This window comes from Hippoglossus stenolepis, chromosome 10 (assembly GCF_022539355.2).
Source record: "Hippoglossus stenolepis isolate QCI-W04-F060 chromosome 10, HSTE1.2, whole genome shotgun sequence".
Taxonomy (NCBI): domain Eukaryota; kingdom Metazoa; phylum Chordata; class Actinopteri; order Pleuronectiformes; family Pleuronectidae; genus Hippoglossus; species Hippoglossus stenolepis.
Window position 1 is genome coordinate 23,416,010 of NC_061492.1, and position 16,596 is coordinate 23,432,605.

The 16,596-nt window shown below is 41.8% G+C and overlaps 6 protein-coding genes across 6 annotated transcripts in view; 2 read left to right on the top strand and 4 right to left on the bottom strand.

Annotated features, from left to right (window-relative positions):
* The window catches only part of LOC118116027 (histone H1-like), a 444,527-nt gene that overhangs the window by 364,256 nt on the left and 63,675 nt on the right, over positions 1-16,596 (bottom strand). The gene's annotated exons all lie outside the window — the stretch shown is intronic.
* On the top strand, positions 298-726 carry LOC118116068 (histone H2B). Its single transcript, XM_035167379.2, has one exon. The coding sequence runs from the start codon at positions 308-310 to the stop codon at positions 680-682; it is 375 nt and encodes a 124-aa protein (XP_035023270.1). The 5' UTR covers positions 298-307; the 3' UTR covers positions 683-726.
* LOC118116049 (histone H2A) lies at positions 5,349-5,817 on the bottom strand. The gene has a single exon (XM_035167356.2). It carries the CDS (start codon positions 5,791-5,793, stop codon positions 5,407-5,409), a length of 387 nt encoding a protein of 128 aa, XP_035023247.1. The 5' UTR covers positions 5,794-5,817; the 3' UTR covers positions 5,349-5,406.
* On the top strand, positions 6,097-6,597 carry LOC118116037 (histone H3). Its single transcript, XM_035167342.2, has one exon. The coding sequence runs from the start codon at positions 6,136-6,138 to the stop codon at positions 6,544-6,546; it is 411 nt and encodes a 136-aa protein (XP_035023233.1). The 5' UTR covers positions 6,097-6,135; the 3' UTR covers positions 6,547-6,597.
* LOC118116057 (histone H2B) lies at positions 8,729-9,181 on the bottom strand. Its single transcript, XM_035167366.2, has one exon. The coding sequence runs from the start codon at positions 9,167-9,169 to the stop codon at positions 8,795-8,797; it is 375 nt and encodes a 124-aa protein (XP_035023257.1). The 5' UTR covers positions 9,170-9,181; the 3' UTR covers positions 8,729-8,794.
* Positions 14,127-15,399, bottom strand: LOC118116013 (histone H1). Its single transcript, XM_035167318.2, is given in 2 exon segments — positions 14,127-15,129; positions 15,132-15,399. Coding segments are annotated over 2 exon segments (651 nt in total). The 3' UTR covers positions 14,127-14,746.

Below are 16,596 nucleotides of genomic sequence, written 5' to 3' on the forward strand. Positions count from 1 at the left end.
ACTTTAGTTCAGTTTGTTTTAAATGATACTAATGTGATACTAACATGAATAATAATAACATAAAGTTTCAGACATCTTGCATTTCTTAACCCCCCAAATGTTCCAGTTGAGCTCTACAGTTCAACCTCTGTCAGCAGCAGAATAATGGACTCATGAACATGGAGACACTCCCACGTGCTGTTACACTGACGCTCAACATTCAGCCAATGACAGAGAGGGAACGGCACAGCAATATTTACATGTGATGTGTTCAAATACAGCCTGGCCACTGACGTCTGAATTCATTTGTTTGAATAATATCGTGACGATGCCTGAACCAGCGAAGCCTGCGCCCAAGAAGGGCTCCAAGAAAGCGGTGGCGAAGGCCCCCGGTAAGGCCGGAAAGAAGAGGAGAAAGTCCAGGAAGGAGAGCTACGCCATCTACGTGTACAAGGTGCTGAAGCAGGTCCACCCCGACACTGGGATCTCCTCCAAGGCCATGGGCATCATGAACTGCTTCGTGAGCGACATCTTCGAGCGCATCGCCGGTGAGGCCTCTCGTCTGGCTCATTACAACAAGCGCTCCACCATCACCTCCAGGGAGATTCAGACCGCCGTCCGCCTGCTGCTGCCCGGGGAGCTGGCTAAACACGCTGTGTCTGAGGGCACCAAGGCCGTGACCAAGTACACCAGCTCCAAGTAAACGACTCTAAGGAGACATCACATCAAAGCAACGGCTCTTTTAAGAGCCACACACTTTCTCTATTGAGGCAAACTGTCCCGACTCTAACTACATGTTCATCAATAGTAATGTTTATTCTGAAACATTTAAGAGACATTGCTATAATAAACTGGTGTCATTAACTGTCCATTTAAATAATGTAATTCTGAAAAGATACAGATCAGAAGACTAGAATGACTGACATTTGAATATCTACTTAGTGTCTAGGTCCTAGTCCTGAGTGAATACTAATTGAAATGTGTGTTTGTTGCAGTAATTTCTAAAAAAAACAAGTTCACAAATACTGAATTCAGAAATCCACATTGTGTACAGACTAAGCGGCAACAACCGGACTGAGCGATGAGGCCGATGCGGAAGTGCAAAAAGCTGCAGCTCACTGAGTGGCCACTTGAGGCTGGCTCCAAGAAGGAGTCAATTCCCATTGACCTCCATGTTAAAAAGCCAGACTTTAGAGCAGAATTAAACCTGTTTAAAGCCTGGTTCAAAAAACAAGGTTTTAGTCTCAATCACTAATTTCTTCTTTCATGACAACTGTGAGGTGAGTGAGTTTTTTTCCTAACTAGCTCATTTAGATGATATAGAGGTTTGACATTGTGCACAATTATCACTTGATGGACAGGTGACGTCACCGTTTGCTCGTCACTCCAGCTCCTAGCCTGTAGTCTGCAAGGCTTCACCTGAGCTAACAGGCTAATCCCCGTCACTGAACACAACCTGAGCCTGTGGAGAAGATTTCAGTCACATATCGGATGAATAATAATATTGTTGTTAGGCTGCTTGTCCTGACGGAGAGGTCAAAGACGTCTGTGGTACAGTTTCTGTGTGAAGTCAAATATAGTATTTTATTTTTGTGTTAGTAGTGATGAGCAGGTATCGGTGTCTCTGTACCTGGCTTGTTGGCTTAGCTCCACTAGCATCCAGGCAAGATACCAGCAGTAATGGCGATGCTAACGGGAGCTATTAAACCGACACAACACCGACATGAACCGGTCCACACGGCAGAGAGAAGCATTAGAGTTTCTGGGGATAAATCGTTTAAACCGAAGGCGACTGTGTGTTTAGAGAATAAGCTCCACCCCGTAAGTTGGCTAACGTTATGTAAAGTTGTTTTGCTCGCCAACCTATTGGGCATGACTATGTTAATGTGAGTAACTTCAGTATTTATGTAATGAAGATTATTGTTCTATAAATAACATTACTGCTGCTGCTGCAGTCTGAAACCCGTTGAGCTGTACTTTTTTTTATTGTGGCTTTACGTTAAAGTAACGTTGAATTTAAATAGTTTAATTTGACCAGAAACCGATTTACTGTGATCGACTGAAACGGGAGTATTTAACGTCACATCTGCATTTTAAGAGCAGCTGTTTAAAGAAGCATTACGTCTCTTAAAGCTTTTTATTCAGAGTATTGGTGTTGATGTGTTGTAACGTGTTACAGTGAAAACTAAACTTGTCGCCTACATTCAGTTTTTACATCGTTAATCTTAACATTCGTGTGTTAAATAAGTGAACATGCAGAATAATGCATTTGTCTGTCACATGAAATAAATAATAGTTAGTGTAACTTTACTAACAGACAGGCACATAGAGAACCTGAGGCTGATGTCCACCACCTAGTTCCTTAGCTGAAGTTAAGTGATATGATCTGATGAACTCTGAAGTAATAAACTATTATTTGTATCTTGTAAGTCTGTGAAAGTGTTAACCTGTTACATGTATGACTTTACATATCTGTGTATTTGTGTTGAGTTTTCCTCTAGGTGACTCAGACAGCCTGCACCTGTGGATGTCCAACAGGACTGAACACTGAGAGTCATCACTTCAGCACTGACTCCAGGTACAGACCTGTTTTCATAACTGACAAACAATAAAATCAAAGTATTGTACATAATACATAATGCATTAAATTATGTATGCAATGTTTTTAATGTGTAAGAACTCCATACTGCACATTCACTGTCTTGTGTTACCACCTGGCTCAAGGCTGGCAACAAAAAGGGAGGTCACACACAGATCTATCAATCAAAAGTAAATTATTTAACTCAACTCATACATCATATTGATTAACTGCTGAGGTGTGTAAGTATGAAGGACATCAGTTGTGTGAGAACTGTGGATGAGTGAGAATATAGTGTGATATGTAGTGGACAATTATTTAGTGTGGTCGAAAAACTATTATGTTATTTTCGGCTCTGGGAGACGATGTAGTAACATCAAGCAGCCAACGGATGGCGATGCTCTCCAGATATGTGAACCGGAACAACGTCCACTACCAGATGAACTCTCCTACATGTCCTGTCAGAAGCTTTGTTTTCCAGGAGCTCAGCTGCTCCTGTTTTATTGCAGCTACTTGTCTGTTCTGAGTCATACAAATTAGCTCTGTAGCAGCATCAACTTGATCAGTGGCTGTCATTAAACTAAAGTATTGATGAACTGTCATCAGGCACTGCAACACCAACAGAGGGAAAGCCAACAGGTTAAATGTAGTAACAGGGAGTAGAGGGTTTTTCCAGGTGACGTTTTTCTCAGATTTATGATTAAAAAATTCAGTTAATTTGTTTCATACAAATATCAATAGATCTTCTGTGAAATCAAATCTAAGTAACCCCCACCTGACGATTTGTTTTTCCAAACTTGGCTAAGGCCCTGCTTGGGTGTGTCCACATATGGTCATTAACATCCAGTGCTCAAGTGAAAATCAATAGCAATTTAGTTTTTCAGATCTAAAAGAGAGTTTCTTTCAAATCATAATCACTCTCCTTTGTATGTAAACCTCTCTAACCCTATTCTGACTAGTTTTTCCAACCATGACGATGGCCCTGCTTAGGTGTGTTAACACACTTGGAGCTAAAGATAAAACCAAGTCTAAAAAATTTTAAACAACTAAATTTGATACCTTGTTTCAGGAGGAGCTGTTTGTTTCGGTGCAGCACCTCAACAGTTTGTTTCTCTGAATGGATGTTGTGGAGCAGAGCGCAGCTGCTTTACACTTCAAGTCTGTGAAAAAACACACATAGGTGACAACTGGGTACGTAGAGCCAGTGGGTAAGATGAGCCACCCCCTGTATCTAGATAACTATAAAAAAAAGTAATAATGTGACCACAAATTAAGGAAGTGTAGTCGACATTACTCATTCCATCTTTCACTCAAGTACACGGAGAGAGTGGTAAGCAAACCAGGACAAATATATCTTTGTCAAGCAAAGTAAATTCATCATGATGCTAAAATGATCCGTCTTGTATCTTAATTAAAATAGATTAACAAACCAACATTGTGTGTGTGTGTGTCTGTCTGTGTATTAATGTTAGACATATCCACACACATACATTAATATATACACAGACACACATCCATTTAGTGCATATATAAATTCACACTGAGCCACTACATTTGTTGCTATGAAGAACACACGTGTCCTTTACGTGCACACCACAGCGTGCGTTAGCCACTGACGTCCCCTCGTACTGCAGGAGTTTGGTGACGGCCTTAAACTGCAGCCTTCTGGACCCTGACTGACTGACCCACTGACCTATTGACTCACTCACTGGTTAATGTAGACACTATTGCAATAAACACTAAAATATAACACCACTTGATATCACTTTTGTTTTCTGCCAGATTTTTTTTCTGACTGACCAATGACAGTTTCTCACACAGTGTGTGTGCTTGTCTATAAAAATGGTGAAGTATTATTATGGTCTGCGGTGGACTAGTGGTAGAAAAGACGGACATCAGACCTGAAGGTCCCTGGTTTGAGGCCACGGACTGACAAAAACATACCTGGACCGGAGGATGGACCAGATCTGGATCTGTTCAAGTCCGAGAGGACTTTCCCTATTCCCAGTCTCTAAGTTCCCCTGAGCAAGGCACCTTACTCCCCCAACTTCTGCTCCCCGGGCGCTGTCCATGGCTGAACACTGCTCTGTGTGTTGTGTCCTGTGTGCTGTGTTCACACGGATTATATCCAATAATAATGATGGCGGCTGAGTTCCATTTAGCTGCTCCAGTTCAATGGTCCTGATGTTGTGCATGCTGGATCACTGTCATGTTTACTGGGGCATTTTAATACAACAGAGGACTTGGTCAATGTTTTTTAGCGAAACCTGTGTCTCCTGTGAAACACGTCTATAATCACACATGTGACCGGACACACAGCACCTAACATTTAAAACCTGACTTTACGGCTTAAGCAAAAGTATCATCAGAGTTATTGTTCATGAATACATTACTTTGTAAAAAATAAAGTTAGTATATGTAATATATAAATATCATTACCTCTTTCCCTAGATTTGCATTATGCTGAATGTGAAGAGGTTGAAGAATACATTGAATCTGTTGTACCCACACTTTCTTTTTCATTGCATTCATACTGTTCATCTTGACAGATACATGCAGGTCCCTATAATGCCGTGGATCCATGTACTTTACGCATATTTAAATGTTAAGTGTGTATTATTTATATTAACATTTCCAGATGAGCGCTGGTTTCCTCACTAACTGACAGGAACATCTGACACAGAAAAAGTACACGAATGAATACATATTGAATGCTAATGTGTCTAAAATGACTTATGCTTGTGTATTTTACAAGTTGGTGGGTGACATGAGGAGATTTGCTCTCTACCAGAGGAGAGTGTGTGGCTCTTAAAAGAGCCTTTGTGTCGGTGGTTTCCATCAGCTTTGCTTTACTTGGACTTGGGGGCCTTCTCGGTCTTCTTGGGCAACAGAACAGCCTGGATGTTGGGCAGCACGCCGCCCTGAGCGATGGTCACTCCGCCCAGGAGTTTGTTGAGCTCCTCGTCGTTGCGGACGGCCAGCTGCAGGTGGCGGGGGATGATACGGCTCTTCTTGTTGTCGCGGGCGGCGTTTCCAGCCAGCTCCAGGATCTCAGCGGTCAGGTACTCCAGCACAGCCGCCAGGTAGACGGGGGCGCCGGCACCAACGCGATGTGCGTAGTTGCCTTTACGCAGCAGCCTGTGGACACGACCGACGGGGAACTGGAGCCCAGCGCGGGACGAGCGAGTCTTTGCCTTCGCTCTGGCCTTTCCGCCGGTTTTACCTCTGCCAGACATTATGGATGAATTTTGTTTCCTAAATCACGTCAAGAGAAACTGCTGTGAACAGCTCGAACCCTCCTTTATATGTCCGCGGATCGAGCGGGACGGTTCATGCCAGACCAACCAGAATAGAAGCCTCCAGCAGAGCACGGCTTGCACTTTTGTCCAATAAGCAGCGGGGACTCAGGCGGTGGGTCGCGCCTTTGGGCGGCGCTGAGCTCCATGAGGAGCCTCTCACCAATCAGGATCCGGGGATCTGAAGCAGCGTCACCATTTCACGGCTGGCTCCGCAGTTTAAAAGCAGAGTGTCGCGTCTCTGTCTCACATTTCCTCTCGATCAGAGAGACAAGAAACAAAATGGCAAGAACCAAGCAGACTGCGCGTAAATCCACCGGAGGCAAAGCCCCCAGGAAGCAACTGGCCACCAAGGCTGCTCGTAAGAGCGCCCCGGCCACCGGCGGCGTGAAGAAGCCTCACCGTTACAGGCCCGGTACCGTGGCTCTGAGAGAGATCCGTCGCTACCAGAAATCGACGGAGCTGCTGATCCGCAAGCTGCCCTTCCAGCGCCTGGTCAGAGAAATCGCTCAGGATTTCAAGACCGACCTGCGCTTCCAGAGCTCCGCTGTCATGGCTCTGCAGGAGGCCAGCGAGGCTTACCTGGTCGGCCTGTTTGAGGACACCAACCTGTGCGCCATCCACGCCAAGAGGGTTACCATCATGCCCAAGGACATACAGCTGGCCCGCCGCATCCGTGGAGAGAGAGCTTAAACTGCTGCTGCTCCACTGACGATAACAACGGCTCTTTTAAGAGCCACTTCACTGCACTCAAGACAAAACTCCTCCGCTGTTCTCATTAAAAATAACAACTCATGAATCTAGTAGTTTCATGGCCAAATTAATGTACCAATATAAGAGGTTTATAATTCCATTTGAACATTAAGGACCTCATCACTAAACTATCTTTCTAAGGTCCATATCTTCGGCCCCTTACTCTGAACTTCTATCTGAGCTAGTTCTTAGGAAAGATAGTCGTAATAGGTGACTTAAACGTTCATTTATGTTATCTTTGAAAGTCTCATTTAATTCATTAACAGACTCAATTGGTTTTACTCAACATGAGAATAAACTCAATCACACTCTTGACCTTCTAATGTAATAATATTTCCCAAAACCCTCTTCTGTCCAACCATGTTTTAATTGCATCAAAACTTCACTCCCACACTAGTTGATGACTTTATTAAATGTACAGCAGCCTCATTAAAAACAACCCTTGACACTGTCGCCCCACTGAACAATAAGAAGTACACCAGTATCAAATACGTGTTTTAAAACAGACATCACAGAAGCTGGAGAGGAAGAGGCGTTCCACCAACCAAGGTGATTTTCACCTGGCCTGGAAAGATAGCCTGATATATAACAAGAAAGCACTGAGAAATGACAGAGTCATAGTTCTACTCATCTATCTATTCCTCTGACTCTGAGGAGCAATGATTTAATGAGCTTCTTTACAAATACAATTATAACCATCAGGGTTAAAAAAATCACCACCTTCTCATGAATAACACAAATCACAGATTCTTGACACATGGGACAACACGTCCTGCAGTAGAAACTGCTATTCGGTTAAAAAAAGCAAATATTTTTCAATTGTAGATGTTATGAGGGATTAACTATGGAATGTTTTCAACATTCTTATCCCCTTCAATTGAATTGAGTTATTATAATATCAAATCTATCACAGTCCACATCTAAAACATGTCCACAGAAAAGCTTCAATAATTTATGTGCAATAAAATGGATACTACTATTTTGTATGATTAAGACAAGCTTATTTCCACATAAGAAAAACTGAATATAACCTATCAGAGCAAAATTGATCTTTAGTGACACCTGCACATCTCGTAAGGTTTCAAAGTTGTTCCCCAGTTTTTTGTCAACACCGTTAGACAATCATTAATATGACCCAATATTAGCGACAGCAGTCACTTTGAAGGATCCATTCTCATATTCCACCTATGCAGAGTGCATCCATGGCAGACAGGGTCAAATAAGTTTACTAGTTTTAGAGTATTTAAAACTTATTAATATTTCCTGTGTCACAACCACTATATGTCAAATGTATCTGAGAAAATGGTTGAGAATGTTTATACCATTTCATTCTCCTGAAGTAGTTTATCATCAAGCTGAACAGAAAATGGCTGCTACATGAACTCCATGTGTTTTCTAAGAAAGTTCTAAGAAGTTTTCTTGCGAAATAAATGTTTTCTGCAAATATCAATAGATCTTCATTGAAAGTAAATGTAAGTAATACCCACCTGACGATTGTTTTTCAAATGGTGAAAAACAATCCACATATTGTCATTTCCACCCAGTGCTCAAGTGTAAATTAATAGCAATTGAGTTTTTCAGATTTAAGAGTTTGTTTCAAATCATAATCACTCTCCTTTGTATGTAAACCTCTCAAACCCTATTCTGATTTTTCCAACAATGACCCTGTGTAGGCGTGTTAACAAACTTGTATCTAAAGATAAAACCACATCTGAAAAAGGCTGTAATTTTCAAGAGTATAATTTTTAACAAGTAAGTTGGATACCTTGTTTCAGGGCCATGGGCACACTGGTTTGTTGTGTTTAGGTGCGCTGCTCTGAATGGATGTTTTGGAGCTAATGTGGACTATTAATATATGGGTATGTTGTGTACTAAAAAGATCATAAATGGATAACCATTAGCAGCCTCAAACCACCAGTGTATTAAAGCACTATGAAAAATACATCCGTCATTATAATATTTGTAATATATTGTCCCTGTGGACACGGGACAAGAAAACTACTTCAATATGAACCTTAATTATTAAATTCAACCATGATCTAATTAACCACAGTTGCAGTATTAGTTTAAAGTGAATGTTTTAATATTGATGGACATGTCGTTAGAGTCAGGACAGTTTGTCTCCATAGAGAAAGTGTGTGGCTCTTAAAAGAGCCGTTGCTTTGATGTGATGTCTCCTTAGAGTCGTTTACTTGGAGCTGGTGTACTTGGTCACGGCCTTGGTGCCCTCAGACACGGCGTGTTTAGCCAGCTCCCCGGGCAGCAGCAGGCGGACGGCGGTCTGAATCTCCCTGGAGGTGATGGTGGAGCGCTTGTTGTAATGAGCCAGACGAGAGGCCTCACCGGCGATGCGCTCGAAGATGTCGCTCACGAAGCAGTTCATGATGCCCATGGCCTTGGAGGAGATCCCAGTGTCGGGGTGGACCTGCTTCAGCACCTTGTACACGTAGATGGCGTAGCTCTCCTTCCTGGACTTTCTCCTCTTCTTTCCGCCCTTACCGGGGGCCTTCGCCACCGCTTTCTTGGAGCCCTTCTTGGGCGCAGGCTTCGCTGGTTCAGGCATCGTCACGATATTATTCGATCAAATTAATTCAGACGTCAGTGGCCAGGCTGTATTTGAACACATCACATGTAAATCTATCTGTGCCGTTCCCTCTCTGTCATTGGCTGAATGTTGAGCGTCAGTGTAACAGCACGTGGGAGTGTCTCCATGTTCATGAGTCCATTATTCTGCTGCTGACAGAGGTTGAACTGTAGAGCTCAACTGGAACATTTGGGGGGTTAAGAAATGCAAGATGTCTGAAAGTATATATGTTATTATTATTTATGTTAGTATCACATTAGTATCATTTAAAACAATCTGAACTAAAGCAACCTGATAAATACACAGCTCTAAATGTTAAGGGAACACTTAATGGTCACAGTAAAACACCAAGTCAGTTCGACTTCAGGTTTATCAATCTGTCCATTTAGGAAGAACAAGTGATTGTGAATCAATTTCACCTGTTTTGGTGCAAATGAAAGTGACAACAGGTGCAATGAAGAGGCAAAAGCAAGACAACAACAGAAAGGGAACAGTTTTATATGTGGTGGCCACAGACATTTGCTCTCTCCTCATCCTTCCTGACTGATTCTTCTCTAGTTCTGTGTTCTGCTAGTGTCCTTGTCACTACCTGTAGCATGAGGCGGTCCCTGCAGTCCAATCAGGTAGCAGAGGTAGTCTCGCTCCTCCAGGATGGAACATCCAAACGTGCAGGAGCAAGAAGGTTTGTTGTGTCTCCCAGCACAGTCTCAAGAGCGTGGAGGAGATAGAAGGGGACTGGGCGTTACATGAGCTGGACAGGGCCGTAGAAGAGCATCAACCCATCAGCAGGACCGGTATCTGCTCCTTTGTGTGAGGAACATAAACAGGTGCAGCTGGCCAATAGGGCGCCGCCCTCCCAAAGAAAAAATGGGAAAAAGATGATAGTGATAAATTTTGCACATTTTCATTATAATCGTCATTATTTTAAATGTATTAAATTATACAAATGTTCAAGACAGTTTGTCCTGCTTGCTGCCTCTGAATATTATAGTCCAATTTAGCCGCAGCGACAAGACCTGTTTAATAGAGTTCGGATGAAAATCGCCCACATCGCTCTGATAGACTTTCATACTAAGACATTGTTTTTCAAACTGCAGGCACTGCAATCCCAGACAGCACACACACACACACACACACACACACACACACACACACACAGGCCCCGGGGCCCCGCTCACTCGCTCAGAGCAACACAGTGAGATGTGTGGAGCGTTACCATGAACGCAGTGTATTTTCATTATTCTTGACATCACTGCTGTCCCATAAAATCGCTCTTCACCTCCACCTCACTAACAAACACCTCGAAGTCAGTGTCAGAATGTTCCACTTCCTCTTCTCATCGCTTGATGCCATGACTCTGCCGTGACTCTGTGCAGGCACATGATATAGTATTATGGCAGGCTATATCGAAACTTAACATTTGCCTAAACAAACAGGCACTAACATAAATGACAAGGTGTAACATATGGGCTGTGGTACACTGTCTGTCTGTCTGTCTGTCTGTCTGTCTGTTTGTTTGTCCCGTCTATCTGTCTGTCAGTCTATCTGTCTGCTCGTCTGTCTATCTGTCTGCTCATCTGTCTGTCCGTTTGTCCTGTCGATCTGTCCGTTTGTCTGTCTGTTCGTTTGTCCGCCTGTCGGTCTATCTGTCTGTCTGTCCGTCCGTGCTGTCTCTCTGTCTGTCTGTCTGTCTGCTTGTCGTGTTTTAGCCAGTGTGCAGGGCAGGCTAACGGTTAGCGGAGTGAGTGAGTGGGGGAGGCAGTGTCGCCTCGGTCAGGGTGGACAGACACAGGTGAAGTTCTCTGAAGGTAACAGTCCTCACTGCAGACAGTGCACAGAACGGTGATCCTATCAACTGCTCCATCTGGGTGTTTTTAAATATTAACTCTTGTTCATTCACTGGACCGAGCAACGTTTTGTCATCTGCATCTACCATGTTTATAAAGCTCCTGTGGACATATGGGGCAACACAGAGCGATAAATCTGTTATTTTTCCTGAAATTAATTAATCCAAATTCTGCGTTATTTTACAAACCTAATTTTTTAAATATATATATACTTTAATATATGTATTATATATTTTATAATTATTATAATATAATACATCCATGGTCTTCGCACAATCACGTGTCCAAAGTCATTTTTTGTTCTAGTTCATCAGTATTACAAATATATGTTTCTATCACCAGGAAGCTGCTACAGTGAGTCGTGGTATCACATGTCAGGCCCAAGATAACCCCAACCCTCTGATGAAGGCCCAGGGAAGTGTCATGGGGACCAAGCTGAGGCCATTGCTGGACAAACTGAGTCGGGTGTGTTTGTTTACAATTGTGCCTGTTCACGTGTTCTTGCAGGGAGAAGGATCCACTGTCAGATGCAATCTTATATCATCTTTTTTCTTGGATATTGTATGCAGATGGAGAGCCGCAGTGACACGACTCAACACATCCTCAAGACCCGGCTCGTTTATGGTGCTGATGGAGAGGATCTATTCGATGTATCCATCCTTCCTGAAAGCAAGGACATATTGCCAGGATGCAATCTCAGCTGCGGGTACAGTAGACCCCAACATAGTTTCCATCTTGCAAATGACTGTGATCACTACTTGCAAAGACGCTGTCGGCTCCATCGGATCCTCCGCTAACATACACCAGCTTGTCTTTAAATGGATCCTCCACTGTCCAGACACACCAACTTGCATTGTCCTCCTTCACTTTTGACACCACAAAACACTGTGTTGGATGTGGTCAAATATATCCAGGATGTGGTTGACTTAGAAAACAATGTTGCTGGTTGTAAGATGCATCAATGCAAATATAATTGCAGTGAAATGACAGCGTCCTGATACTAGTGATATTTGTGTTTACAGCATTCAGCAATACTTAACCTTTTCCATTACCAGTCTATATCAGTGGGGTATGAATGTTCTGTTGATGAATTCCTCTCATGCCACTGTTACAATTATGATCAAGGCTGCAAAGATTTCACTTGTTTATAAGGGCTCCAATCCCTGGGGGACATGTTTGTCTTTCAAAACAATTGGAATGTTTTACTGAAGGCATCTTTTTAAATGACTAACTGTTTTATAAAATAAATAATCCTATTGTATTTTTGTTGTGTGATTTGTGGTGACATTTATCAAAATACAAATCTGACATGCAACATTTACATAATTATAGTGAGTGGAATAACTTTGTACAACTAAGTAATTGAAAATGTCACACTGAAAAAATATAATAAAATGTACTATAACAAACAATGTAAGATTTACTTTATTTTGAGTACAGCAATGTTTTACCTAATTAGCTTAAATAAATATAACTTATAACTTTAACTTAATCAAGTAACATTTATTTAATATTTTCATGTATGTTAGGTTTAGTGTTAAGTAAATTTTACTTGATACTGGCAAGTGAATTGTTCTTGGTATTTCAGCAGTAAACTTTACTTAAAAAATGCTGGTGCAAATTGTTACGAGGATTTTATCAAGTAAATCTTATAAGTTATTCATTTCAGTGTACATACCACTCAGCTCAGGACCTCCTGGGCGAAGCTAATAGCCTGCTAATTATCACACAGGCTTCAAAACAAAGTCTAATATTTTAAAAAAACAGTCTCACAGTACAATGAAACACAACATCAGTTATAAGTGATGACTACAGTCACTGAAATTGCAGCTCACTCGCCTTAATAATATTATTTTAAAGACCCCCCCAAACCCTCTTTATCTCAGTTAGCTCAGAAAATGGATTATAATTTGTATATTATTAGATTATGTTTTGACATTGCTTGTGCTTGACTTCTGTTTCTTATCTGCAATTATATGATCACTCCTATGCTGTTTTACTCTTTCACTGTTTGGAGATTCCCTCCTGACCCGTCAATACATTTATCATAAAAAATATTTGTATCCATTTTATTGCACATGAATGATTGAACCCTTCTCTGTGGACAAGATGTTTTAGCTGTAGTGGGAAGACAGTAAGTGTCATAGATTTGATATTATAATAATTCAATTAAATTGAAGGGGATAAGAATGTTGAAAACATTCTATTGTTAATCCCTCATAACATCTACAATTGAAAATATTTTCAGTTTTAAACCCAATAGCAGTTTCAACTGCAGGACATGTTTTGTCCCATGTGTCAAGAATCAGTGATTTGTGTTATTTATGGGGAGAAGATGGTGGATTTTTTCATGATGGTTATAATTGTATTTGTAAAGAAGCTCATGAAATCATTGCTCCTCAGAGTTAGAGGAATAGATGGATCAGTAGAACTATGACTCTCTGTCATTTCTCAGTGCTTTCTTGTTATATATCAGGCTATCTTTCCAGGCCAGGTGAAAATCATCTTGGTTGGTGGAACGCCACTTCCTCTCCAGCTTCTGTGATGTCTGTTTTAAAACACGTATTTGATAATTATACCATGGAGCTAATCTCCTCTGGTTTACTTTCTTATTGTTCAGCAGGGCGACAGTGTCAAGGGTTGTTTGTTATGAGGCTGCTGTACATTAAAAAAAGTTATTAACTACTGTTTATTCACATGTTGAGTAAAACCAATTGAGTCTACTAATTAATTAAATGATGAACTAAGACTGGTCACTGGTCACATAAATGAATGATGAAGTCACCTATTATAATGAGTTTATCTGTCCTAAGAACTAGCTCAAGTAAAAATTCAGAGTAAGGGGCAGAAGATATGGACCTTAGAAAGATGGTTAAGTGATGACGTGATGACGTATTTTTTACTTTTTACCCCACAACCACCAATTTGAAAAAACAGTTTCACACAGTATCTCAGATCAAACGGTTCTGTTAAGTTTATTATCTTGATTTGTCATTACAATGACTTCAATTAACATGAAATAATATCAAAAACATATCTATTTTAATTATAAAACAAGACTGATATTTTTTGTAACATGATGAATTCACGACTCAGAACAGACAAGTAGCTGCAATAAAACAGGAGCAGCTGAGCTACTGGAAAACAAAGCTTCTGAAAGGACATGTCGGAGAGTTCATCTGGAAGTGGACGTTGTTCCGGTTAACATATTTGGAGAGCAGCGCCATCTGTTGGCTGCCTGATGTTACTACAAAATAAATATATGATTTGAAGACGAAATCGTCGTTTTTCTAAGCAGCTCACCCACAACGTCATTACATTACACTTAAAAACAGTTTCTAAGTGTCACTTATATATTTAGCAATTAAAGACAAGAGGAAACTACGATAAATACATAGTAAAACAATAAATGTGTTTAAGAAGTATAGTATGTCAGTAGTAATCTGCTTCTCCTGCAGTCTAAAGATGTTTTATATTACTTGATAATATTTGATGTTTTGATATGAAATAACTTCAAAATCTTTACATTATTTAAATAAATATGTAATATCTTTCTATATAACTTGACTCCCTTTAGTTAAGAACTCTGTCTCTACATATTTATTGTCAGTGGTGATGATTGATGAGGAAGCAGCTCTTTGTGGATAGACGTGTGTGGCTCTTAAAAGAGCCTTTTACCAGGATGGACATGTTTCACAGTGAGGACATCTCACTTCTTCTTGGCTGCTGTCCTCTTCACTTTGGGTTTGGCGACCTTCTTCGCGGGGGCTTTCTTGGTAGCAGGCGCCTTTTGCACCACCTTCTTGGGGATCTCCGCTGCTTTCTTGGGGCTCTTCGCTACCTTCTTGGGGCTCTTCACCACCTTCTTGGGGCTCTTGGTGGGCTCCTTGGCCGCTGCTGGTTTCGTCACCTTCTTCAGGGACTTTTTAGCGGCTGCTGGCTTCTTGGCTGCCGCTGACTTGGGCTTTTTAGCCACTGCGGGTTTCTTGGCGGCGGGCTTCTTCGCTTTGGGAGCGGCCTTCTTCTCCGGCTTCTGGACCTTGGTCTCCACCTTCTTGCTCATCTTGAACGAGCCGGTGGCCCCGGTTCCCTGGTCTGGACCAGGGTCTCGTTGACCACCAGCTTCTTGATGGTGTTGTTGACGCGGGCATTGTTCTTCTCCACATCGTAGCCTCCGGCAGCCAGAGCCTTCTTGAGGGCGGCCACTGACACGCCGCTCCGCTCCTTGGACGCGGACACGGCTTTCACGATGAGCTCACTGACGCTGGGACCGACCTTCTTCGGTTTCACGACCTTCTTCTTGGCCGCTTTAGCCTTGGTGGCGGCTGGAGCTGGAGCTGCAGCTGGAGCGACTTCTGTCATCTTTCTCTTGCGTTTAGATCAACGAGGAACTATCGGAGTGAGTGACCGGACTGTAGAAGAGTCCTGATCGGGAGGCGGTACTTGAACACACCATGAGAACCGTGAAGACTCAGTCGAGCCGTGGCTCCTGTGTGCAGTGTGAACACCGAGACACTTGTGTTTTCTCTTCACTGATAAACGAGTGAAAACTCAGTGGGTGAGCGGTGCTGGAGGCTGACAGTGAGGAAGCAGGTAGCGGACTTGTCTGTCTTCATATTGAAGTCATGAAGAGCTCTGATGCTCTCTGCATTTTGTCGGTGGAGCCTCCAAACCTCACCCGTTCACCGCGGTGAGCAGCGCTGCTCAGCGGCTTTTCCCACTCGTTTCTCTCCTAAAATGAGTTCAAAAGCTCCACAGCTCCACCAAAACCCGTTTCCCAGCTGCTCCACATGTTTGTTCAGAGAGACCGAGTAAAAACAAGCACCTGCTGATGATCCCTTTGTAATAAAGTCAAGTTATTGTGCAGACAGCAAACACACCGCTGATGGACGAGGCTCATGGTGAAGTTGAGCCAGACTTCCTATCAGAGCCGTGAACGAGGATGCTGGAGAGTCATTGTATAATTAATTAGTGCTACATTTCATATCCAATCATGTCAGTCAATTTTACTAAATATTCACTTCAAACAATGATCAAATTAATATTGTGGCACATTTCTCTTTCATTTAATACAAAAAGTCAAGAGATTCCATCATTTATTTTGCAGAAAATGTTTATGCTTTACTGGAATTTGCAGTTTCTGATTTAGTAAATACCAACTTTTGCTCTTCACATTAACACTAGGATACATGTTTTTTATATATTGTAAAATAATCATTAAAACATGACAGAGGTTTCCCAAAAACTATCTGACTCATACATTAAATTATTCATGTTTTGTGTGAGAAATCTCTGTCAACCTGTCAATATGTTACCTATTGATCAATAGATCAGAATGTACACACAGTTTCAACAAAAACTGTGTATCCAGAATGTACACGTGTACAGTATGTGTAAGTGTGTGTGTAGATTGCTGTGTGTAAATTGTAGCGTGTAAACATGTAATTTTAACCATTCAAACAGACTTTATTTATGTAGTACTTTATATACAAACACTATAACACAAAGCACTTTCCATGCTAACTGCGATAAAAAACATCACTCACCCTCATCCAAGCT